The following is a 27684-nucleotide window of genomic DNA, read 5'->3' as shown; positions in this document are numbered from 1 at the left end:
TTGGAAGATTCAAAGTTAAATACCTTAGAGAAAGCATTCCTTTTCATAACTGGCTGACAAGTGCTGTTTAGCCATTTGATTCCCACAGTTTGTATGAAGACAAAACACAAGGAAAAGGCCTCTTTGAAATACCCTCCCCACACATGACCAACACCCCCAATTAAACCACAGCTTCTTCAAGGTGATCATCCCACTGAAAACAGAGTAGAGACCTGAAATGGAGGACTGAGAAATTGGCTTCAAGCTCTCAAGCCCTCAACTGTTTTTGCACTTGATTACAAGTGTTAATAAAGACAACACACCCTGCCACAGAATAATTTGCTCTGTCTTCTCTGTATGCAATATAGATGAGGAAGATATTCACAAAAAAAGAAAATATGTATTTATTTACAATAAATGCAACCATACTGCTCCATGCTCCATTCACCACACATTGCTGACCACTGCAGAAACCTGGTGGTAGCAACACTGATAACTGAAGTACCTTCCCTTCTCAGCCCTTACACAAAGCTTTTCCCCTTCCATCACATTGTTTTCCCACTGTTCCAGGCTCCAGTGAGATGTGTACTAACAATGCTTTCTAGTTCATTTTTAAGGTTACAGTTTCTAGAGGCAAAGCAGTATTTCCTCTGCTCTGATTCTCCTCCTTTTAAAATCATGTAAGAGTTTCAAATTTATGTGCCATTATTAACTTTGAATAGGTGTATTCCATCACCTTCTGTAAATAGTAATGCTGTCTTCTCCAACACCTCTCACATTTCAAAGGATAAGCTCTCTCAAGGAAGACCCAAACTCTTTCCCCTCCCACATGAACATTTTAGAATAAGAATTTCAAGTTATCACTAAGTTTCCTTCAAGTCTCTGGTATTACTTAGAATCAACTGTAGTAGAATAACTTTTTTTTAACATTAAAGAACATTTATCATGTTCTTTGTCTTTTTCTAGTTGTAAAGATGTTAGTCACACATGTTCCCTCATACTCCTGTCTTAGGGTGCACAGTGCTCAGGCCTATACAACCTTAGCTGGATCTCTGGGAGAAGTCAGGGAGAATTAGCACTGCTGTATTTACATTCAGCATTCATGGGCAGGCTGAAGGATGCTCAGCTTTTCTTTAAGACACAAAACAACTTTAAAAAATACTTCATTTTCTATTATCATTTTTTAAGTCATAAAAGTTACTTCTCTTCTGTCCTATGCAGCTGTTACCTGTCACTGACATTTAATAGCTGCCATTGCACACAGCTTTTCCATTCCCTAGTTGTTCAAGTGCAGCCTATCACAGCACAACAATGCAGCAGAGCGTGGGGAAGCCGTGCAGGGGCCAGAGGTTCAGACACACCACCTTCCCCAGCATGGGCAGGTGGCACAGGAAAATACGGGACACTGAAGGGGGCATCTATTTGGAGCATTTAATAGGGTCTGACAGACACACTGACAGCACGAGACAAAAATGAATGCAAGTGAGTGTATTAGGCTGAGAACAATTAGTGTGAGTGATAAATACATCCACTGCCAGATCCCAGCTTCATTAAGAGCTATTCTGAACTGCATAGTAAGTGCTGGTTGTAGAAGTTTAGACAGTAGACCAGTTACTGAGTCTAATAAGTTTAAAAAAAATAATGAAGAGAAAAAATGTGTGCTTTGCCATTGGATAACTCTAATCCCACAGCCTGGGCACAGCAGCAGTAGTTACCTGCCATCACAGATCAACCGAAACAGAATTGCAGTTTCATTCAAATTACATATGCATGCAAAATTAAACAAGTGTGTTCACTAAGAATATGTAGCATAAAAATCAAGTCTAAGTTACCCATTATTTATCATATATTTGTCAGACAGCCAGACATATCTTTCCCTTTCAGATTCATATCTATGTCACACAGAATACAGCAGATGGAGAAGTCACAAAGCAAACACTTCTCTACATATCATTGGCCTAAAGGGCCAATGCATTGTGTGCCATAAGCCTTTCAAGTTTACCAGATTCTTGGGAGAAAACAGCTGCTTTACCAAACGGTGAAAATAGAACACATACAACCCATCCTGCTCAAAACAGAAAAAATAATGGTTTTATGAAGTGTGAACAGATGCATAACTACTTTCCCCTTGGTCCTGGGACAGAAAGGGCAGTACAGCTACAGAGCTAGAGTGTGCCTCTTGAAAAGCAAACAAGATCCAGAAAATGCAACAACTGTGTAGACAAACATCTGGGAAGTCATGTTTCTGAAGAGCTGAACCAATGTTCTGCACAGCAAAATGATGAACAATACATCAACAGGTCTATTTGGGACAGACTGTAAAATGCTCTACAAACATCCAATTTAATTTCTCCTGTCAAATATCTCTCTGTGCTTGTCAGCAGTCTGCCAACTGATTTTAAACTAGCAAGGCTTCTTCCCATTTAACTAGAACTTTTTTCCCCATAAAGTGCAAATAAGACTCAGTTTTTCACTAGTTCCAATGACCATTATCTTAGTTACAAGAGTGATCAAAAGCCAATTGGCTGAGCCACTACCACTAGGCTTGGTATCACATACTTTTTTGTTTTTTTTTTTTTAACCCTGGTTATTTTTTCCAGCAAAGAGCAAACAAGTCTTTCTTCTACCAGATGCAGCATGACAGGAGGCTGCCTTAAGTACCATCAGCATAAGATGCACATGCTAGACACCACCGGTGCATACTTGTGCATAAAAATGTTTTGCCCTTATTTGCTGGAAATGGAAGTCATCTTTGGGATCTTATTTCCTCACAAAGAGTTCATGAGCAGTTGATTAGTCTTCATTAAGAGGTGCTTCTCTCTTCCTCGCATCTACATCAAAAAGAAAAAAAAAACCAAGAAGTGGTTAAACCAGGGGGTTCTGACTGTATTCATCTGAAAACTCAGAAACAGAAAAAAATTGGTTTATTTTCAATGGACAATACTTTACATTTCAGAATCATGCCATGAATCCACTATGTGGATTGAACTGCTACATGTTACCACGGCATGTTAACAAGGACAGTCACACAAAGATCTTACACATTTTTCATGTTCAAATTGAAGATTATGCATGCAATATTTAAGTAACCCAATAAACTCTGAGACACTAGATCAGTGATACTTTTCCCCCACTGCCTCTTGGCCCCTTTTTCATGATCCTCTTTAAGGGTGAAAGCAGTATTTGCTTTGCATACAAGCTAGAGAGATGACAACAGTCTGTTCTGAAAATCATTTGACTAATTACAACTTTGCCCAGCTGCACACATTTTTAAAAAGACAAGTGCTCTCTCCACACTGTTTTTTGAGGAGGCAGCCCCTGAAGACCAGATCCTAAACTGCTCTGAACAGCAACCCTTAGATCATGGTCCGAGGTAGGGTGTTGGAACACACCTGGACAAGTCCGTGACTCATAAGCCATTACTGTAGCAGTGCAGGGTGGCTGCCATTAGAAAGCTGGGTCACCCCTTTGTGGGCTTCAGCCCTTCACTAGTACAGGAGACCCTATTAATTCAGAACATTTGGAGAACACAATTATTAAACAGTCTGTGAAAGTCCAAACACTGTACTAAACAGGGTTTGGAGGAGGCAAAATACACCTCCCAAATAACAAAAGAACAGCTGACTCCCTGTGGTTGGAGTAGCCACCTAGGGTAGGAAAAAAATGTCAGTCATTTGAGAGTCAAATCAGAAACTGTCTCTCCCATTTTCCCCACTTTGTTCATCAGGGATTCTAGGGCCAGGCCTGATCTCCTGTCACAACTTCTCCACCTGCAAAAAATAACTGACTAGCAATAACAGGAGAAAAAGCTTCCTAAATATGCATTACATATGCTTGTAGCTACAGAACCACTTCTGGTCTATCTCTGACTCTGGAAATACCAAAATGCATTAAATTCTTTCTAGTGAACATTTATAAAAAAATCATACCAGTTAAGTTCCTGAACTTCTTTTTGGCTTCGGCTCTTTCTTCGGCATCAAAATACCACACGGTCATGGCATATCTACAAAATAAAGAAATCTTGCATGTCTTTCCACTTTTGATATTAAAATACAGCACTGCACTTTTATGCTCGTGGAGAAAGCAAAATCAAAACTGGATTAGTAGACTAAAAAAGTAGAATGAAAGTGACACATCTTTAGAGGCAAACACAGACAGCACTTTAGTGCATATTTTAACAAGTCAGATAGAAATATAGGTGAGAATTTCTGCTGGAGGCACAAAAGAGAGCACGGCCCCTGGTAACAGAGGGCAAAAGTAGCTTCCAGACCTTTGCATGTTTTTCTCTTCTGGGAGGCCTGTAGGCAGCTTGGGGGCTGCCCTGCGTCACATCAGCTTTTCACAGGCTGCTGACAGATGGTAGCCCCAACAATCCCTATAGTGTTACAAGGGCAAGAGAATAACCCAGCACCTCCCAGCTAAATAGCTATGCCCAGCTTGGAAGATTTCTCCTGTTAATGGTTAAGGGCCTTTTTTTCCAACACATGAGGAAATATATCATTTGAGCTTGCTCCTCCTTACTTAATGAGAGAATTCCCAATGACTCAAAACCAGGAAATTCACCCAACATCTGTCTATTTTTTATGCACATGTATTTAAACATGATGGCCATAATTTTGGATTAAAATACTGGTAGAAGAGATGCTCTGGGGTTTTTCCTAGCCAAAAACCAATATTAAATATGGTACTTACCTGGTTGCATAAGAAGGCTGGACTTCATGTGGGTTCCTTCGATCTGACCAAAAAAAAAGTAATCGGTCAAAAATCGGCTCAACATCTGCTACATAGGACTTTCCTTCTGGGAATATTCGAAGAATTCCACCATGCAGCTGAAAGAAAAGGAAAGATTGGTTTTTTGCACATATAAACAGCCACACATTCACATGAAAAACAACTTATTTCTCTCTCCTCCACACCTAACAAATGGGGTATAAACATCTAATGATAAATGTGACACCTACGTGACAACACTGGAAAACCTTACTGTGTCTCTTGGCCACTTTGTTTTACCAGTCTGTAATGTTTCAGCTTAAGCTTCTGTCTAAAGCAAATGAACGAAGATAAGTTAACACCAGCCCTGCAGCAAACACTGGGAAACTTCTGAGCTTCCAGTCACATTTCTAGAACCAGTGAATACCACAAGCTGCTCTACCTGACCAGTCTGAGATCAAGCTCTCTGCCCAACAATTGTTAGATACTGCTCACAGTATGTCAGACGACGCGCCTAATCACTTAGGAGTTAAATTCTACGCCTCAGGAAGAGTGAAGTCTGTTTTATTGTTAAATTTGTAAAACTTCTCAAATGCATTACAGATCCCAGCCACCGTTTTCCCTACTCATAACACAGCCTGGTTTTTCTACCATACAATTTCTGTCTTTCCACGTGCCACGATTTTCAGGAAAAAGGTCTGGTCATCTGCACACACTCCAGAAACTTCAAGAAAAGATGAAGATGAACCCTGCCTCACCCTGCTGCTGTTAGAGTGCTCTTTGGAGACTTTAATGCTGCATCACACAGTGCAGTGCAGCACCAACCTGATGTGGTACCTCCACGTCACATGCAGACCTCAGTGAGAAACTGCTAAGCCAGGTTTAAAGCACATGGCTGTTTTCAAAGCCCAGTACTATTATACTCTTATATAGCATGTCCTCCAGCATACACTTACATAAAATCACCATCACATCTACATAATAAAGTCCATCAGTGCCCTGAATTTCAGTTAGCTTTTCTTGGTGCTCACTTGGGTGCCTCCGCACTATTTGGATAAGGGTGCAATGCACAAAATAAACTGGATATTTGCATTTCTTCCCACATCTCCTCCTTCATTTTATTACATTGAGATGTTTCACTGTCATACTCTCTGTAACAAGATGTGCTTTTCTGCAACACTGCATTTTTCAATCACATTGTCTCTGTATCTGAAGTCGCTTATTAGGGTTCATAGTATTTACCTATTCTTAAAGAGCATATTGTCTTAAAAAGAGGTTAGAGAAGCAAACAACATTGTACAATTTTCAAGTGATAACCCTCATGAACATTTGTGGTGCATTACAACAGACAACAGACTTGAAAAGAGACATTCTGCAATTTTACAAACTCCTCTTTTGTTTCTAATTTAAAGGTGTGGCACATTCAGGGGTGACTTAACTGCCTTATAGTAATATAGGCAGGAACAAGAGTTCTACCCAATCATGAGACCCACTGGTGGAATCAAACCACGTTTGTTCCTCTTCCTAAGCCCCACTGCTTCATAAATAAGAAAAGGGAACTGCCTGAATATCTTCTGCAGGTTAGCCTGAAGTATCAAGAATGATAAAGTCACAAATTTGGGCTGTCATTTTACTCTGCTTCCACAATCCACTTATTCTGTAGTGAATTGATTTTCTTTTTCTGCTGTTTCCTCTAAACAAAGTGTTAAAGGCATACAGGCCAGTGCTTGTAGCTTTATCCTATAGCAACAAAACAGTATGTGTGTAGAATGAGAGAGGACGATAACGAAACAGTTCACATTCTTACTTCCAAAGCATTGCCAAAAACAGACAGGAAAAAAAAAAGAAGAGATGAAGAATGGACCAGCAGCTCAGAAGTTCATCAGAGTTCACAGAAACAACAGACAGCTCCAGAGCTCTGCTTCTGAAGTAGTTTTTCCTTCCTGTTGTGCCTCAACCCCATGGCTTACTCACCTTGGAGTCCCAGTTCTTGTTCAGGTAATAAATACAGGTGATGCAGCGCCCGTCACCATTTGGATTGTCCACATGACGAACGTACCCCGTTCCATTTCCAGGATAGCAAGCAACCATAGCCTGAAACATACAGATTGTAAAATAATTAATCCTACAAGATATCCACCTTCAGTTTTAATTTGCTAAGCATCCTCCCACCACCAGTTTGGCTCACTACTTTTCAGATTATCAATCCAAAACCTAGAGGATATTTTTGCACAAGTGTTTTTCACAGGACAGCTCAGCCAGTGTGAAATTCAAAACTGGAAAATAAACACCCTTATAATTCACAATATATACACTAAAATAAAAGGGAAAAAAGTGAAACTAGAGAACTAGTACACATGGTACAAGCTTGCTATAAGCTACGTGACTTTGAGGCAGTTTCAGCTGAAATTTGCTTGGGTTTCTACAGATAAGCAGTCATTGCAAAACAGATTTTCCAGTCATAATGAAAGTAGAAAGCATCCCAGGATGTCATGCTTTACTACCACCATCCTCCTCTATTCATATCTTCCAGTCATTGTCATGTACACCCCTGTGTGCAACTCAAAGTGAGTGGTCCCCAAGAGGTGCTGGTAAAACTCCATAGAGCAAAGTGTGCAAAAAGCTGCAGCTCCTTTGTGCTGTGTTTGCACAGGGCAGTGCATGTTTGCTTTCATGGACTGAGCCACAGAACTAACCAAATAGCTTTCAGAGGATTTCTCTCTTTGATCATCTTCAGACTTGCTGACACAATCACTTAATTCATGGTTTAAATTTCGTCTTGAATGATAAGATAAGCCTAACATGAATTACTCCAAACCACACGGCAATCAACAGGTCTTAAAAGGTTTTTACAGTAAAAACATATTAAACTTAGTTGACTTAATTAGCAGCCTAAGCAGAATGCAGGCAAGAGCAGGTGAGACTGCTGGTAGGGTACTATGTCTTTCACTCAGTGTCTCAGTCACTCATCATTATTGGGGCTACTTGGCAGTGATGCTGATCACCCCTAAAGCTGTTGCAATAGAGGTCTTGTTCCTACTCCCTGACATCTCCAGATTGCTTGCCAGTAATTAGCAGCAAGAGTGATGGGAAATGATGGACTAAGTTCAGCTGGAAAACTGCAGATAGTGTTCAGATGTGGTTCTGCAATTATCACTCCTCAATCTGTGTGCTGTGCTACCATAAACAACTTGTGCATGGAGCACATCACAGGCTAAAGTTCAGCTCACTGTCCACCAGGATGAGCTGGGGGTTCCCAGGTTCCTCTGGGGAGCAGAGCTTCTGGCAGCCCCCAGCCTGTACTTCTGCAAGGGGCTCCTCCTCCCCAGGGCAGGAGTCAGATTTGCCCAAGTTTAATTTCATAAGGCTCCTGCTGGCCTGTCTCCCCAGCCTATCTGATTTCCTTTGAGTGGCAGCCTTGCCCCCAAGGGCATCAACTGGTCCCTCTCAGTTTGGTGTGTTCTGCACAGCTGAAGAGCGCACTCTGCCATCTGTTTCAGGTTACTGATAAATAAAGGTGTGTGTTTAACACAACAGGTCCCATGACAGATCCCTGTGGTGCCCCATTTGGTAGCAGCCTCCAGCTATTGGAGGTCTGATGGACCATGACCCTCCAAGTCCAACCATCCAATCAGTTTTTTACCCACCTACTTTTCCATCCTTTCAGACAATAAAACCCTAACTTCACATATACCAGTATTTTACATGCCTGTGCCACAGAACAAGGATATGATTGTGCACCTTTTGCATGACCTGCTCCAATGATCTGATATGCACCATTTATAATGTAATTGATAGTTGGAGATTGACAGTATAGGCTTTACTAAGAAATTTTTATCTAGGAACCCCAGAATTCCTGTTTTCTTCTTGCAAGCACATGTGAAAGGCATGCTGTTCTCATGGGACATGACCAGGTACAGTACAGCACATGCTGGTTTAATCAACAAAGAAATTTCACTGTGCCAACAAACACCAGCACAGAAGCCACTGCCAGCCAGCACAGTGGATCCCTCAAACCCTCTGCTACCAAGAACAAAACCTATCCACAGGAGTCAGCCAGATATAAATTAACTTTCCTCCCCACAACAAGCACCAGAAGAGCACCTGCAGGCAGCAGTAAGGCCCCAGGGCCCGCTCTCCACACCTCAGGCCAAAGGTGCCGACAGACTAGTGGCCTGGAGGGTCAGGACATTATGCTAAACAAAAGCAAATACTTTTAATTCCAAGCAATAAGCCCTCTTCCATATGCCTAGCAGTCAGGTAGATGCCCTGCTGTAGATCCTGTCTGCTCTGTTGTCATTCTGCTGTAACAAATGGCTCCAGAGCTGCACTATGTTTCACTATCAGCCTGATAACAACAGTAAGGGCCGTCTACAGCTCAGTGCTCGAAACATGTTAAGGGCATAAGTCTGGTGGAAACCACAAGTCAGCTGTATCTGCAATGTAATAATGGTCTGAGGAAGCCGGGCCCTCACTGGAGGGGATAACCCAGTTTGTGCATTCCCCATCCCAGTTACTAGCACAGCACCTCATGCAGGGGCACCTTCACCCATCCCACATGCCATGAGCTGCATCAGGTCTAACAATGAAAATAGCAACCTTGTGTAAAACAGGATCTTCACACGCTGGGAAATATGACCCTGGTGCCCCTGAAGCCACTCAATCACTCCACTCCTCAACTGAGCAGGGAAAAGTGTAATGAAAGGCTCATGGGTTCATAAGGATAGGAAGAGATCACCCACCAGTACCTGTCGCAGGCTGCGGAAACTAATTTAATTTATTGCCAATCAAATCAGAGTAAGATAGTGAGAAATAAAACCAAACCTTAAGACACCTTCCCCCCACCCCTCCCTTCCTCCCAAGCTCAACTTCACTCCCAAGTTCTCTACTAGGCCAGCAGTGGGTCCATCTTGTAGCCAGCTGACATTGGCTCTGTCGGACATGAGAGAAGCTTCTGGCACTTTCTCACAAAAAAACCCTGATGGGTTCTCAGCTACCAAAACCTTTCCCTGCAAACCCAACCTACCAAAGAGAGGGGCAGGGAGGAGGGCAGTGCTGGAGCTGGATGTGGCACAGCTCTGCCAGGGGCATGGGCACCTGCAGTGCCAGCTCAGCACAGCGCTGCTCACCACACCAGGGGATGGATGAACCTCAATGGCCAACAGTACCTCATTTGAAGTCAATGTACAACACAAAATTATGGTGGCCTTAAGTCTCTCTTTGGAGAGTAGACATTACTCCAAGATTACTGAACTGCCCAAAAATCAATCCAATATTACTACTGTTTTTAACGCCACTAACAAAAAGTTACTGAACTGCAGACCCTAAAAGGGATTTAGGTGCTTTATTTACTATGGAAATCTAGGCAAAAGGCCAGAGTTTCCCCTGGCCTCCCCCACATAATATGCTCTCTTAGAACATGTCCTTTGTCTCCAGCATTGATGCATAATTTATTTATTTACAGTGTGCACCTTTTGCAACTGCAACACTCCATCCCTGGAGATTAAGTGGAACAATTCCCACAGAATCCTAAAGCATGGGCCACACTACAGCTTAACTTTCAGAAAAGCAAAGAGAAAAAAGTTTCTAGTAGCAGTAGCAAAAGAAGAAAAGCAGAAGTAAAATATCCTTTTTCCTGGCACAGTGAATATTTGAATGAAACCTTAAACAATGAAGGGAAATCATTCTGGTCCTCCTAGAGACTGTTGAAATGATATGAAGCCTTATCAGAGCAATGGCTGGAGCAGCTCCAGAGCAGATCAAGCTGGCCTCAGCAGGGATTCCAGCTGTTAGCAGTACTTTTGGAATCATTTAAAGCAAACAAGAAACAGGAGATGAGATGCGTGACCCAGACTTAATTTAGGTAATTTGTGAACACTGGTATCTGCCAGATTAGTGCACAGTCCAGCTACAAAAGCCAGAGGCTCGATAACAATAATCAAACCATTTACCAGGTGTGCACATGGAGTGTTAGTTAAAAATGTTTCCTACACTTTTGGCTATTGTGTCCAGAAGAGCACACTCCATTTTTGGAAGCAACTCCTCTCTTCATTAATGATCTTCAAACCTAATCAAACTTACTATAGCAGGCAGTGATGAGCAGGAATGTACCTAATATTTTTGCTTTTCCAATACAATCTATTACAATGGCTGCTGGTTGGCTTAACTTCCCAGTGTAAGCACTCAGAAAATTTCTGCAACACTCCCTTTTTTTAAGTTAAAAAGAAGAGTTTGTCTTACACTACAGCTGAATAGTTAAAAACTGATACCCAGATGCATGCCTTTGGAGTCACACACACCACCACATGAAGACCAATGCTCTGGTAGTCTAGTCAACAGTCATAAATTAAACCTACAAAACTTGGAAAATGAAAAGCAAATCATCAAGACTAAAGCTTCAGCTCTGTCATTTTCAGGGATGTTAGCTTTCCCAACAGGGTGCAAATCAACCACAAGTTAAACACACAGCAATTACCAGCTTTAGGAAGGACCCAGGAATCATCAGTAAATTCCACACTGCACAGAAGCTTGCAAAAATAAGTTATCTATCATTCAGTCTAAGTATTACACTCAAGTCAGCCAGAGAAATCTGCAAGTCAAACTGCAAGACGCTAGTAAAGTTTGAAGGCAGATAAAAAACAACTGTTCCATTGAGAGGATTTTTCCCTGCCTCCCAGTGCTTCTAGCAAGCAGAAAAACAAATTCTCTTAGCTGATGGCCAGGATCATGCTGTGAGACATGATTTACAAAATAAGCAATGCTAGAGCAGCCTGATATGTGGAACAGAACATTTCAGAAAATATCTCTGATAGAAGATGTTTGTAGGTGGAAACGAACAGTACTTAATAGCAAGCAGTGGAGACACCAGGTCAGAAGGTCCCAAATTTCAGCCCAATATGTGGTTCTCAGGTCTGAACTTGAGGGCAAACAAAAATCACTTTTGATCACTCCTCTAGGGTATTAGGACTACCAGGATTCACCTGATTGTCTTAGTTTTGAATGTATATTGTGCTCAACCTGATTCTAGCACATAGATGTGCACAGTCTTTACATCCAGAAAGGGAAAAGCACACAGCATGCTCTACATTAAAAGAACATGAGTAGTCTGACATTTCATGATCAAAGGCAGGAGATTCTCAGTTGAGGCTTGACTGACATATAAACACTATGGGGTATTTGGGGTATTAAGTAATTTCTTATTGCACCCAATTGCACCTAAGTGTTTTGTGCTGCATAGCTTATAATGGTTAAGTATGAAATATTCATGAACATTATTAAATATTTGTTTGAATTTATGAAAGTTAAAATATTCAACTACTATACTGAAGCATGAACTGGGAACATTGATCTAACTTAATACTCTATAGAGATGGGAAGGAACAGAGGGGAAAAAATTATGTTGAAACACCAACAAATCAGAAACATTAGCTTAGTGCCTGCTGGAAAGGGAATCACCAGTTCCAAGAGGGAGTAAGTCTGCTAATTTCAATCAAGCAACACATGAAATGGGCTTCAGTAGCATTTTTCTCATAATGCATGAGAAACTGGTTTCCTCACCATAACTTGGTGACCAGTCTTCAATCAAACTATTACTTGCAACTGTGTAAAAAAATCCTTTTTCCATGGATAGCACTTTCACCAGGTGGTCTGGTACTTGCTTCTTGCTCACATGCAAGCCTGATCATTAGATTCAGATCTTCCAGCAGCTGAAATCTCATCTCTCCTTTCTTATTTTTTTAGTCTTTTGAATGCACCACAGCTTGCTTGTTGCTTACAGGTACATAAAAAGACTTTTTAAAAGAATTTTTTGAGAAACAACCTGAGGATGGGAATTGTGGGAAAGACTATTCTCTCATCTGCAGGAAGAAAATGCTAAGACACTGATTTATTTCTGCTGACCAACCAAAAGTCTTTTATTACCTGATAATATGCTGATTACTGTATGATGGAAAACTGTCCCCGCTTGTTAAATTTCTTTTAAGAACTAAGGGTAGAAAAAAAGAACTACCCATGAAAGCTCTGTTCATGGATTAGCTCCATGCCACACAACTGTTGGTGATTGGCATGTTATCTAGTTGTAGCTCAAGGAGCCTCTAATAAGCTCTCAAATCTTACGGAAGGTGTCTGTAAGGAAAACAGATCACAGATTGATGCTGCTTTAAAAATGAGCTCCCTGTTAAATGAATCTGTGATGGCGCTTAAGAAGTTTTCCTTATGATTGGCAACAAAATTTAGTTTTTCATACCCTATTAATATGAAGGACTGGTTCAGCCTGTGACTACTTTTTTTTTTCCTTAACAGAACACACACTTAGAAATAAATCTGGATGCCCTTCAAGTTCAAGCTGGCTGCCAGAGCAGTGCCACTGTGAAATGCGAAGGCAGGAAACAGCCGTGCCTCATGTGGGCAGCAGCCACCTGCAAGTGTCAAGAGAGGAGGGAGCATTTGGGAACCAGCCTTTGGATGCAGCAGCGAGCTCTGCTGAGCTGATCCCACTGCTGGATACCTCCTGGGATCCTACAGGATCCTAAAGTCAAGGGACAATTCAGAAACTCTGAAAGGATCTGACCATGGAAGTAGTTCTCCAGGTTTCCAAGGGCAAGAGAGTTCCAGGCATTCATTTACCACTGTATACTGTCTACATGGCTCACATTTTTGAAAAAGCCAAGGAAACTAACACTGCTTTCAGACCACCACCCAAATTCTCTGTATTCAGCCTCTGGTCACAGCAAGGAGAAAACAGAAAACTGAAAGTAAAGGAAACAAATCTGAAACTGCCATAGGAGCACAACTGTCCTTGCAACGAGCATCTTTGCCTGTTGTAGTAATTAAAACAATTAGCCTCCTTTCTTGTATGCTTAATAAATCCACATAAGCCTATGTGCATGTCAATTAACACTTTTCTCCACTACTTCAAATGCTTCTCTCGTCTTCTGCAAACACAAAATCAGACAAGATTCTTATTTTACATCCTCCTCTGACCTAAAACCACGCTTTGGTCGGGGCTGTCACCGCTCGCTGTGCCTCGCACGCACACGCGGCAGCGCCGCTCCAGAGGCGCTCAGCGCTGTGCAGAGCAGGCACACCAGCGCGGCAGGACCTCGAACTTGAAAGGCTATTGCCAGTGAATTAGTTCAGTCAAGGATATTCAGATTAAGTCTCCAATTAGCAGCTGTAAACATGCGCAGTGCGGGGATGTATCAATAAAGGCTGTTGAGTTTAGAGAGACCGCCCGCCCTGCGCCGGGGAGCGCTGGCTGGGGGCCAGCGGGGTGATGGCTTAGCGACAGTGCTACGTGCGGAGCGTGAGGCCACGGCCAGCGAGGCAAACTGCGCTCCCGAGAGCGCCTCACACACGGGCTGGGGGAACAACGGGAAACCCACACAGGCACACACACACGGGCTGGGGGAACAACGGGAAACCCACACAGGCACACAGCGAGGCAAACTCCGCTCCCGAGAGCGCCTCAGACACGAGGAACCCACACAGGCAGCGGCACACAGGCGCTCAGGCACTTCTCGCCTCTCGTTCTTACTGGGCTGTCCCTCCCTCCGCGCTGCGAACACAGGCACAGAGGCTTATCTCCCACACTTCAAAAAAAAAATGCTGCCTAATTACATTTAGGATTATTTTTGCCTTTTGCTGAAGCCCTCTTTCATCACCCAGAAAACTCTTTCAGTCCTTTCCTCTCCCCAAAGAACCAAACCTGGCCAAGCTGCACTAATGAGAAAGCATCCCAAGCAATTGATGCAGATGGAGAAAGCATCCCCTGTAATGAGCCCTGGGGGACATGGTGACAAGCACCACCCCCGCAGAAAGGCAAATTCATAAATAAGTGCAAGCTCATTAAGGAAATCTGTAAGGACTGTCCCTGTATGTTCAGTTTCTCAGCAGGGAATAAAAGCCTGGTAACCAGCACACACATCCTCCCAGGGTGGAACATTCCTCATCTGTGGGGTAGAAAGATAATCTCTCAGTTCCTGAAATATTCCAGCCTTTCATTCTTCATCAGCAAGTCAGACCTTTTCAGTTCTGCTACTAGTCACCCAGAGGATTACACAACTTTGTTGTTGTTGTTTGCAACATTTAAATAACTGCATATTTTGATGCTCTTGTGGTTGTACTAATAAAGGTCAGGAAAGACAGCCACAACACAGCCAAAGTTTTGCTGCTGTTGGAGCTGCCTGAGCTGCCAACATCCTTTTCTTTTTATTACCCATTTATTTTTAGCCTGTGGGCCCAGGGCAAGTGAGCAGCAGAGCCCACAAGACTTTTATCAGCTCACATTTGGTATGCAGCACTTCAAACCCTTGCCGTGAGCTCATCAGGGCAGCCCTGGACAGGCTGGCAGGCAGAGGTGATGAGCCACCACCTTGGTGTGCCAAGGGGACAGCAGGCCCCAGCTGCCAACAACAGTTCTGAGGCCACCACCCAGGATGCCTCTTGTGACCCCACATGATCTCACCAAGCAGAGGCAGTACCACACTGGGGGAGATGTTTTCCTTTGCCCCTCTGGCTCAGAGAAAAACACCCTTCACTGCCAGAGAGGAACGCAGGGTTCAGAGAAGCACCACCACACTTGGCAGGTACCCCAAACAGGCCTCAAGGGTCCTCCCTGTCAGAGCCATCTGGGCTCCTGAGGCTGCTAAGGATCGCTGTGCTGCATAAACAGAGAGATCAACGTTCTTAAGTGCTTGTTATCACAGCAGTAAAACCAAATTAATGCTAATTGATGAGACCAGTTATCTCCTATGTTAATTTTGGAAGGAAGCCATCACACTACCCACACATCTTTTGCTCACCCATACCTTTACAGAGGACTTGCCTAGATAACAGTATCCTGCATAAGATTTTGAATGAATAATTAAGTGTAAAACCCATTAAAATTATCTAAAACAAATTACCATCAGAAATAATTTCTACTACGGTTCAATAATGTGTAGTTCTTTACCTCTAAGGCTTTGCCTGTACATAAAGTTGTACTGCTCTGTCTACAGGTGCACTTTACAGCAGTGTAATCTCTCAGTTAAAGTGGACAGATGTGTATTCAATGGCACACCATCCTTCCATGCAGGAAGGGTAACAAGATATTCAGATTCAAGGGAAATTTGTAATAATCAAACTGTGCACCTGTTCTAAAGCTAGGCAATAAAACCTATTGGTAAAAAAAACCAAATAAATCTTAAGTGTTTTAGTGCCTTTCCTCTCCACCACGTACACAGCTGGTACTTACACCACTAAGGTATGAGTGGACAGACACTCAGCAACTCTGAGCAAAGCAAGCACACACAGACAGACATGCACACACCACAAACTGACTGCCAGCCTTACATCTGCATGTCTCAGAGATATCCACAAAAGCTCTCATCTCCTGAACAAGGAAGTCTGCTCCTTAGCAACATGGACAACATTAGATTTTGGATTTGAACACGGACTGCTGAATTCCCACTTCCCTCTGTCCACTGGTCAAGTGTCTCCTGTGGATTTATGCTGCCACCACCTGACAGAAGAGACCAAGCTAAAGGCCAGCTCTGTTGTGGCCACTGACACAGGCTTCAACTCTCCTACTGGGGCAGTGGCCCTGCACAGGGACACATCCATGCCTGGCAGGTTTCAGCCTGCTCACACCTGCTGCTCTGCTTTGCTGCAGCCCCCTCTGGAACCTTACCCAGTCATTCCCACCACCACAACTCACTGAAGCAGCAGCCCTTGGGAGATTTCTCAAGGCCTAACTCAGGACTGAGTCTCAGAGCAATAATGTTCTGTAGCACCTAAGGTAGTTTCTGCAGGAAGCACTGCAACTGTTGAGCAAGGGAGGCAGACTCTCTGCTGTGACTTCAGGATGTTTCCTGAGGATGCAGAAAGCTTGGAGCGTTCTTTCTGGCTTACTCCCCTCCTTCTTCCTCTTCCTCTCCATAATCTTTCTTCTGGCAGCCCGTGTGACAAGAGCAGTACGTACTCAGAGCCACCCCAGGGGAAGGCAAGGCTGAGCCAAGCTGGAGGCTGGACAGAGGCTGCTGTCCCAGGGTAGAGCTGCCTGGGCAGCCAGAGGAGGCAGCCCTCATCCCTGTCTCTGCCCTGGGATGGAGATGAGAGATTGTGGCTGCATAGGCATGACAGGCTGTGCTAACAGCAGGGGTAAGAAACCACCTGGTGGGGGCCCTGCAACTGGCTTTGCTAGAGATATGGACTACAAATGCATCTCTGTGGTGGGAAGCACAGAGGGGGAAGGCAGGACAGATACTTGAGGGGAAGGCAGAGCTCTAGGGTTACATATGCCCTTTTCAGTGTGAGGGTGAAGCAGGTACTGTGTCTGCCTGTAGCTCTGGTCAGCATTGGCACAGCTAGAGCCTTTTCTAACTGCAGCCAAAACACTGTACTAATACAGCTTATAACTAGCAGCAGTAGCTTCTACAGATGGTAAATAGTGAAACATGCTTTTAACCAAGTGCCAGCAAAGAAAAAAATATTTGTTTCAGTTACATCCAAGTGTAAAGAAACAAACAAAAAAATCATGTCAACTACATTTTCACTCTTGCCAAGAAATTATCAGTGCAAATGTGAGACTGCACTGAGCCTTTACATCACCAGTTAAACATCAAGTTATGCAATCAAATACCTTGGTAAAATGCACAACTTTGAGACTTCAGTGTTTGACCATCATGAAATGTTGAATTACACCAAATCTGGCAATGAGGACCAGAGTTCACAAATCCTCTCACTGCTCCTTCATGAGGAGGAAGTCTGTAAAACGGTGAACCAGGCAGTGATCCTTCCTGTTGGGCTGCTTCGGAGACACCATGCACATGCTCCATACAGCAGATTACAGAGGGTCAGTTAACTTACTGAGGTGGAAACATCAGTGAATATTGTCAAGAACAGAGTTATCAATACATTCTGCGGGACTCTCTCCTCTTTGTGCACATCTACTTGTATGGCTTTTATGTGTTAACAGCAGGACATGTTATAGCATTTATGGTGAAGCTTTTCCTTTTTCCAGTGTGGATGGCTATGCAAGAAGCTCTCTTCACTCCCTGGAGTTCCAAGGCAGTCAGGAAGCTCCATGCCAATCTCCACCAGCACAAAGCCCTCTGTTCTTACACTCAGGCTTTTCCCATTCCATATGGCATTCCTCACCACACACTGCCTATCTCTTTGCATGCATTACTGGAATGAGTGCTACTGTTAATGGTATTAAGACAAGTTTGCTATAAGACAGTCAGTTGCGAAGGTCAGATAAAAATCATTACTATCTATATCATCACGTGAGGCTCCTTGCTGCCTCCCAGGAGGGCACATAAAAGATGACCTGCATTTCAAATGTAACAAAAATATTTATACAAACACCAGGAATGGCACAAGATACACAACTTTTCCTACAGTTTTCTAGACATATTCTAGCATAGTCTAAGACAAGCACCAGAATATGTGCTTGAAGTCCCATTGATCTGAAACTGCCTTTAAGAAAAAGTAGTTAAGTGAATTGCTGAACTGGAGCCAGAGTTTTAAAAACATTTGTCTTATCACTTTGTATAAAAAATTACAGTGCAAGAACACATAAGCAATGATTAATTATATTATGGCTTACAGACAGGAAAAATGCAGACATATATCTTGTTTGGATTTTCAGGTCCAGAAAGTAAGTACAGAAAACAGACTATCTATTTTGACCAAAGGATTCACATGAACTAGATAGACACAAGACTCAAAATGGGTATCTTTTTTGCTACAAAGCAGGATGCAATTTCCTGATGTTTGGCAAAAGATATGGCTACTCTGCCATTTCCAGCTGCAAAGCTTTGGACAAACTATGCTGTTTCCAGTCAGTGCAGACAGAGTGCTGTGCTGTACTCCTGCCATTTAGACTACTAATTTTTATCTGAGTGGCTAAACATGAACCTTTAGTAAGCCTCCATGGAACCACTATGGTCAGCAAAAATTTCTTTGATTACTTTATTTGCGAAAAATCAGAGCAGCAAGTAGGTTGTTTAATCAACTGCTTTCTACTAAGTGCTTGGCATGTTGGCACTAAGTTTCTTCACCTACTAATCTTATCAAAGCACAATGTCAAGAGAAAAATGACTGTAGGGGAAAAAGCTCCTTTCTGTCACTGACAGATACTAGATGCACATGTGTGAGTGATGGAGGCGAAACAGAGCTTACAGCTCTCCCCAAATCCTTCACAGGAATGGTCACAAGTGGTGTGCTGATGGGATGATGTGCCTGTGAACAGTTTAAACAGTGGGAAATAGATGATTACTTGGCATGAACCTCCTTCAAGATCTTACTTCACGTCACTGACTGAACTGAGAGACCTTCTTGCTTTTCTGACCCACTCTAACATCTTTTCAAAGCAATACCAGGTCTAAACCAAATTGTTTCATAGTGTTATGCATCAGTCAAAATCTTCTGTCAAGCCCCACCAATATTCACCCTGAAGCCTACCACAGCAGCCATCAGCCATAGGCACAGGTACCAGAAGCAGTTTCCAAAACACCTCTTCCCAAGAGCTCCTCTACTAATAAACCTTACCAATAAAGCCTTTTCACAGAAGCTTAGGGAGATGTGCTGTTGGCAGCTTTCTAACAATGTTGTTTCGGTCTTCAGCTTTGTGACAGAAGGATTACAGTCATGGCAAATCCAACCCAGTGCTTTAAATTCCCTCATGCTGGTATGCACACATCCTCCTTCATGAAGGTAAAACAGGTAACACTTCCTCCTAGGCTTTCCTTCCTAAGGAAGGAAAGATGGGTGAGTGCTATGGGGCCTGCTGCTGCCAAGGGACCACTTGCCCCCAGCCTGCTACACAATGGGAAAATTCAATCCAATTGCAAGAGGAGCAGAAAAAAGTGACTACCTCAAAAAAAAAAAAAAAAAAAGAAAGTACCTTGTCTTAGTAAGAGTCATCTTGAAACATTTGATAAAAGTATTGATCTCTTCCAAGTGTATTGTGTTTGTTCAGGAAACATCAAAAATTCATCTAATTAAAAATGCATACACACTTGGATCATTGTGGTTCTATCTCTTCCCTCTCTCATCCTTTCCACATGCAAAAGGGAAAGACTTGCAGTACTGTTCCACCACCACCTCAGGAAAAAGAATTAAAAATAATATCTCTGCAATATGGAAAAGAATACTTCCATGTAATAAATCAAGCAAATTTGCCAGGAACCAACATGCAAGAAAAGTCTGAATTACATTGACCCACCATCCAGATAAATTTGAAAGTCAGAGAAAGAAGAGTTTACTGTAAAATCAGATGAAGGCATTGGGATTAACACAGCTGGAATCTTTAATGCAAAGTAACAGGTCACTTTTACTGCATACTTCCTGCCCTGCATCAGTGTTATAAGAATCAATGTCCATTTTAACATATACTGCTATTAGCAATGAACTGTATGAAATGGACTGAATTATTCATTAACAATTACCCTGGGAAAAGGCACACAAATATTAATAGCAATGATCATTAGGAAGAAATTCTTTACAGAAAGGGTGATTAGATTTGGAATGGGCTGCCCAGGGATGTGGTGGAGTCACTGTCCCTGGAAGTGACTGGATGTAGCACTTACTGCCATGGTCTAGTTGACATAGTGGTGTTCAGTCACAGTGTGGACTCAATGATCTCAGAAGTCTTTTCCAAACTAATTGATTCTGTGATTCCATGGCCAGCTCTCCTCCCTCCCAAAATGCAAGCTCAGCAGGACAGGGTGCTGAACTCTGAATCTTGTCATTTCCCCAGTGGCTTTCCCAAGGATACTGCACCTTGTGATGCCACACACACATCCCCGTGGGTACAAAGGACAAACACTCCCATACACAGAGGCCTTGATGCCCTGTATTACAGTCACACCAGCATTCAGTGAGCAATGGGTCCTCACACAAAAGCAAACTGAGTGGCACATACCTGTTTAGGGCTTGCAAGTGACCAAGCTCTGGCCAGCACACCAGTAAGGCAACCTCTGCAAGTCCCTGGCACTAAGAGCTGACACGATAGCAGCAAGAACTGCTACCAGAGCAAGCACAGCAATGAATAAGTTACTGCAGAAAATGCACGGCCAGTGTATGAGAGATTGTGGAAAACTTCACTGCTCTGCCACCACTGTGTAATACCAGAGTCTATCACGACTCACTAAGAACTGCTGGACTGTAAAACTACAGACAACAAAAAAAAAATTGCTCTGATGCCACAAACACATGCAAAACTCAGGATAAACAGACCATTCATATCTTTACATTGTCTGGGAGCACTGACACTTCCCTTCATTCATAGGATTAACCACCTTCTGCCTTTCTCTGGGACTATGGCTGTAGAGCTCATGGACAGGATCCCGGCACAGTGTGATAAAGGTCACTGGGGGGATCCAGACTTCCCTGGCAAGAGGGGGAAAGGAGGACCAAGAGAAGCCACTTGGCAGCCAAAGGCCCTGGTGTAACACACACCGAAGGCAGCAGGTTTTTGCCACTGCCTACCATGAAATACGTTTGTGAGCGCACTACAGTCAGGTTTTTAAGAGTGAGGATACAAAACAGCTACGGAATTCAAGCTGCTTGCAACCTCAACACCTGAGTATTAACTCAAACACCAGTCCCTAGAGGCTTCCCATGCTTCTGAACCCACTTGCAGACATGTCCATCACTGTCTGTGAAAAATTGATCCATTTCTCCAATACCCTGTCCCTGCTGAAAGAAGAATTTATCGAAAAGATTCTCCAAGTGCCTCTTTCGGAGAAGTAGTTCTTCTGAAAGTTTCAAAAGTCATTGAGAATAATTTGATGAAGAACAAAAACAAGTGTTAATATGCCCAAGTTTATACTCATCTGATTGTCAAGTAAAAATTATACATTCCTGTGTATAATTAACCAGGCTAACTAATCTTGCTTGACAAACAGAGATATAAACATCAGCTTTGACACTGAGCCAAAGCAACCACACTAGGATCTGTGCCAATGCTGAATTCTTCAGTTTCATATCATAAAATGACTTGTCTGTTGTATTTACAGTTCCAGTGGCTCTGGACTCTGCCGGCAGCTGGCCAGAAGAACAGATTTGAACTTATGCATTATGGCAGAACATGTGCATTTGATTAGAAGAAAGAAATTATGCATATTTCTTCTGGATGGTAGTGCTCATCAGACCTCCCATTGTAAACTAACTGTAAGGCACATTGCTACCCAAGTACCAAAAATACTTTGTAAGTACAATAAACCAGTATATCTCAAGGGGCAGTACTGCTCTTCAGCCTACTTTAGCTAGAGTTTTCTGTTATCTCACTCTTCAAATCAGTACCTCAAGTCAGAAAATTCAGCATTTCACTGTGTTTTAATTGCAAAGGACAGAATTTGAATGTTATAGAACAGCACTTTTCTTTTTTCATATATAAATGCAAAAATACCTCACCTCCTTACCCGAGTCATAAGGGACTTTATAAAACTACTGCTGTAACATCTCATCCATTTCTTCAATCTTCAGGAACAGAAATCTTGGTAACAACCTGCTAGGCAGACCATCTTTCAAAACCTACCTAGGACCACCCCATCATTTGATAGGCACAAGAACCCACTCTGGTTCCCAGCAAACTAGCTATGAACTGCTACCAAAAGACCTACTTCTGTGAGCATTAGAGGGTGGTGTTATGCCAACAAGCAGAGGAAGCAAGTTTTTGAGAAGGTTCACATCCCATGGGGACTTCTAAATTAACTAATCTTACATTCAAAACACTTTTATTTTTTAACTTTAGGCCATACACTTGACACAATGTGAGCAGTTCTGCTCTGAGCTGAAAACATCAATCACAGGCTTCCTTCAGCACAGAGCAACTACTAAGATTACAAATTCTTGCTTTATTTTCAAACCAGCAGGACTCACAGGTGTCCAGCAGGTGCAAGATGGGCTCAAAGTCCCCAGAGGCAGCCCTGACATGGATTTCAGCCCTTGGTGGTACCCAAGAGGGTATCTGTGACTCAGAGCAGGAGGTGCAGAGTCCACTGAGAGTGCAGCCACACCAGTTCAAAGTACCTTCCAGCTTCCACCCCTCAGCGTGAGGACCCAGGCAGTGCTGGCAGCATGTCAAGAGCTGACTCAGCTGGGGTACCCAGGGCAGCGGGCACTGCTGGCACTGCCCTGGGACCTGCCCAGCCACAGGGACAGCTGCCCCTCTCCAGCAGGGGCAAAATGAGACAAGGGCATCAGCCTCGTAGCAGCAGAGGAACTATGCAGACATCCCACTGCAAACACAGCTTTAACACTTCCACCCACCAGCCAGCCAGCCTGGCTCCTGACATACTCTGTCCCCTGCCTCCTCACATCAGGGACTTCCAAATTGCCCCAGGCCCCGCAGTCTCTTAAAAAAACACCGCAAAAAACTCCAAAGACAAAACATTGACCAAAACATTTCTCAAGTCTTGAAGGAGAAATTTATAGTACAGTGTTTTCCTACAGGGCACTCCCCTCAAGTCCCTGCAAATGCCAGTAAACCCCAAGACAGAACTTTGGGATCTGGGGAGCCAGAAGCTGCAGCACATCACCCTTCCACCTGCAGTCCCTGGAGCACCACCTGATCCAGAGGGCACTCTGGGTGACTGGCCTCACAGAGCAAGCTGCAGCTTTGCTGCTCACCTCAAACACCCACCCCCACTTCTCCACCAGGGAAAGCTCCAGCAGGGTAGTGACAGGTCCTCAAAAACAGAGTGACTTCTCTCCTCAGGCCAGAACATCCCTCTGCACAAGGACATCAATCTTCTCACTCTGAGGAGAAGACTGAACTTGGGTCAACTATGCCTCAGTGATGTCCTTAGTCATTCACCTACTAGAAAAGTGGAACCATTCTATTATTTTACTAGAAAACGGAGACTCGCTGATGAGAATACAAAAGCCAACAAGCAGTGTATTGTGTCCATCAACCTTTAACCATGCTTTGATCATTTAACCAGCCAGTATTTTAAAATACAACTTACACCAAAGACATATTTGTATGACTGGTCTGCAAAGACGGCAGGTTACATTTCATGATCAGCCCTCAAATGTCAGCCAGCAGCTCTTATGAATATCCAGCACCCTTGAAAATTTTACTTCTTTCTCTTTGATGCAATCTTAACTCTCTTGAAATGCTCTTGAAATTAACTTGGCAACAGCACAATCCCAAGTGACTTGTTTCTCTCATTTAGCTGAAAGGAAAATTTCAATTATTTGACAAAAGTTGTTCAGGACTTATGTTTGTGTAGCTACAAAAATATTAAGCACTTCACACTGAACTGATGTAAGTTCATTTACCAGGCAAATCTCTTGCCTTCTTCCAACACTTAGGCTGAAGACTAAAGTCATACTACTTATTAAAAGAATAAACCTTTAAATAATGATGAGCTGATACAACATAAGCACATTTTCATGACAAATTGAGTTAACGTGTACCTAAATGCTTACATTTTAAACAAATTGTTCTGAACTCTTAGTTTTGAGTATTATCTATATCCCAAAACAATAAATTACAACAGCACATGTCCCACAGAGATGTTCTGGTCCAGTTGCCCATGAACATCCCACATCCCCACAAATGTTAAGCTGTGAAAGTTTTGTGGGCATTCATTTACATGCATAATCTGTCAGATAAAAATACTGGATTTAAATTTGAGATTTGTGTGTATGCATTCATAAGACTTCAGATGAAAAGCAGAATGCGAAGATTTTATGGTGGAAGAGAAATGTCTTAAACCGATGTGGGAACCTGCATGCACTGTAGCAATCAGTTGTTAGTCACAGGAATAATCTTCCTGCTGAAGGCATCCCACATCTCAGTTACAGACAGCAGCTGCTGTTCCAGGGCCTCACATACCCATGGTACTTCTTATTATAACAAGAGGATTCGTTACCATTAACATCTGATGAAAATTTCTCTGCATTTGGTTTTATAAACAGTATTGAGATATTGAGTCCCTTTCAGTCCCAGACTGTTGTGCAGCACTTCCATGTGCTGTTTGGAGTCTGACAACTTTCACATTAAAGCACAAGAGCCAGAAGTCTTTCTTCATTGTAAATAGCCTGCTGCCTATTTATAAAACAAGTTCTGTTCTATTTTTTAATTACTATTTGTACAAGAATGCCTTCAAAAACACCAAAACTCCGTTTTAAAGTCATGTCTACAACCCAAAGTTACTGCCCAAAATATGTTTCTTCCCAGCCAGCACCAACATCCTTCATTCATCCAGTTGATTTGTTTTACAAATACCTTGTAAAAAGGCTGGACAGCCTCCTTTTCACTCCTATCCAACTTTCAAGCAACTCCCCAAACACACACACACACAATATCCACCCCTACACACACCCCCTTGGCCAGAAATGCACTTTCAGCAGTAAACAGGTAAACAGAAATCACCCAGAGAAAGGATGGGGATGACCTTTAAGGTGAGCCAAGGCAGGATGGTTATTTATGCCTCCTCATACAAGGGTCTCAACAGGAATAAGTACAATCCAACCCACCCACATGTAAAAAAATACCTACCCAAGTTTTAATTGAACTGATGATCAGTAATTCAATGGAGCAAAGAGTAAGGAAGCTTTATTGTTCCCACTACTGTGTGTAAACGTGTGGGGGTGTATGCAGAGGTTTCAGTGTGTTCCCAAGTCACTGGTGAACATCACTGTACTTTTTTCTTCATTTTCAGGGCAGAATCGCAGTACCACCATACACATGCCCTTAGTCCAGTGCAAGTTAGGACCTAGAGAAATGCCTAATTTCTCCCTATTATCATTTTTAAAAGTTTCATTGTTTTTGTTTCTGGCATACTCTAAAAGCAGTGGACCTTTTGAAAACGTACTATGTCAAGTCAGAAATAAAGAAATAAGCATTCAGGACAACAAAGTAAGCTTAGTTCCAAGCTAGCTCATTTAGCCGTAGCAAAACAGGTAAGGAAAGAAAAGACAAGTTATCCCACACTAATGTCATTGCAAGTGCAAATAAACTTCACTGGGAAAGGAACTAATAATACAAGTGTCGCCTCCATTTCTGAGTAAGCCTAGAAAAAAACAACTTATCTCTTTAAAACAAAAGTTTGCTATGCTCAAACTACTAAACATCCCGTTTTCTGTGCGTACTCGATTCAGTAACGATAATCTCTTCAGCTGTAGAATGGCGACAAGAGTTGGAACCGCGAAACTACTCAGGATAATACATGTGAGAACCATCCAAACAATCGGATCAGAGCCGGGTCCGTTCGTTCGCAGGGAGAGAATGGAGAGCTTGCTCCCCCGCGGAACGCAGTCACGGTCAGACGTGTTCGGTGGGGCACGCCTGTCCCACCCTGTCTGCACCCGGGGTGAGCACAGCCAGAAGCGGGGGGCAGCCGCTCCAGCCCACGGCCAGGAGCGAGGAGCCGCCTGCAGAAGGGACGGCCGGTGTCACACAGGTGCAAAGGCAAGGGACCGGACGGGGTCCGACAGCCGAAAATCCCGGCGAAAACGCAGCAAGGGAGCGGCGAGGAGCCGGCCCGGAGCGCTGCCGGCACCGGCGGGGGCGAGGGACCCGCAGGGGGCGGCCCCGCTTCCAGCGGGACCCCGCACCCGGCGGCGAAGGCTGGAGAGCGGCTGCGGTCACGGGAGTCCCGCAGGCAGGCACAGCGCCTCCGCCACCCGGGGACGGCCCCGGGGACTGCCCGAGCCACGGGCCCCCGCCGGCACCCCCGGCAGCGCGGACGCGCACGGGCCGGCGCCCGCGGAAAGTTTCGGGCAGGTCCCGGCGGCAGCTGCGAGGCGGGTCGGGCCGGCTGGGAGCCGGTGCCGCGGGCGGACAGCAGGTCGGGGCCCCGCGGACCCTTACCTTGGATCGCTCTTTCACGTAGTACTTGCCGAGCCGGCTCCCGCAGTACATCACCAGCCGGTCTATCAGCGTGAGGAGAAAGTTGATGGCCTCGCAGCCCTCCTCCGTGCCTCCGATCCACTTGATCTGGTCGCCGCGGAGGTGCCGCTTGGCGACGCCGCGGCTGGGGCCGGCCAGCTGCCCGTCGGCCAGCTCCCCGTCGCGGTGCATCCGCTTCACCCGCTCCAGCACGCAGTCCCCCACCACCTCCCCCAAGAAGTTGTCCAGGTAGCAGAAGCCGATGTCGTGCAAGCAGGGCACGACGTACTCCAGGGCGATTCTCTCCAGGTCCAGCCTCATGATGTGCCCCAGCGGCATAGCGCGGCGGGGACGGGCGCGCCGCTGCTCCGCCGGCGCCCGCGCTGGGAAGCGATGCCCGCGGGGCCGCCGTCCGCTCCAGGCCGAGCCGGGCAGGGGCTCCGCCGCGGCGCGACGCCAGGCGAGGCGAGGCAAAACTTTCGCCGCTGCGGGCTCGGCTACGCACCGCGGCCCGGCGCTGCGGGAGCGGCGGTGCTGCCGAAACCCCGCGCTGCTGCTGCTGCCGCCGCCGGCACCCCGGCAGTGTGCGGGAGCGGCCCGGGGCGGGCGGGAAGGGCACGGGCAGCCCCCGCCCCGGCCGGAGGGCGGCAGATGGCCCCGCGCTGATTAACGCGCCGGCTACGTGCGGGATGTGTGCTCGCGCCGCCGCACGTGGGAGGGGCCGCCCGCCGCGGCGCGATCGCCCCGCCCGCGGGGCCCGGACAGCCAATCGCGCGGGGCAGGGCGGGGCCGGCCCGCGGGGAACGCGCGGCGAGGGCTCCCACACGTGCGCGGGGGGCGTGGCCCGCGGTCCCGCGCGCCCCCGGAGTGGGCGTGGGCAGCGCCATTGAGGAATTCTCCCCCGGCATGTCGGCTGCGACCCCCGCGCCTCGCCTCGCCCTGCTCCGTCCTGCTCCGCCGCTCCGCAGCTCTTGGAGCAGCCCCAGTGAAGTTTGCCAATGCCCCGCCGGGGCCCTCCGGCCGCCTCTTACCTCCGCCTACCGCAGCGGCACTTTCAGCACCAGACGGAACTGTTGCATTAAGCGGCAGATGCAGTTCTTCTGAGCGAGAAATGCACCTTTTACAAAAGGTTTACATAGCAAAACAGCACTTCCCTGAATTATCTA

The 27684-nt window shown here is 44.7% G+C and overlaps 1 protein-coding gene across 1 annotated transcript; it reads right to left on the bottom strand.

The window, feature by feature from the left end:
* Positions 1-359: 359 nt before the first annotated feature.
* On the bottom strand, positions 360-27233 carry EGLN3 (egl-9 family hypoxia inducible factor 3). The gene is made up of 5 exons (XM_005479846.4): positions 26501-27233; positions 6664-6783; positions 4672-4808; positions 3909-3982; positions 360-2810 (listed from the first exon to the last, which is right to left on the bottom strand). Exons 1-5 carry the CDS (start codon positions 26855-26857, stop codon positions 2773-2775), a joined length of 726 nt encoding a protein of 241 aa, XP_005479903.1. The 5' UTR covers positions 26858-27233; the 3' UTR covers positions 360-2772.
* Positions 27234-27684: the final 451 nt, after the last annotated feature.

This window comes from Zonotrichia albicollis, chromosome 6 (assembly GCF_047830755.1).
Source record: "Zonotrichia albicollis isolate bZonAlb1 chromosome 6, bZonAlb1.hap1, whole genome shotgun sequence".
NCBI classification, from domain to species: Eukaryota; Metazoa; Chordata; class Aves; order Passeriformes; family Passerellidae; genus Zonotrichia; species Zonotrichia albicollis.
Note: the sequence above shows the minus strand (reverse complement) of the source record. Positions and strands in the feature narration are given on the sequence as shown.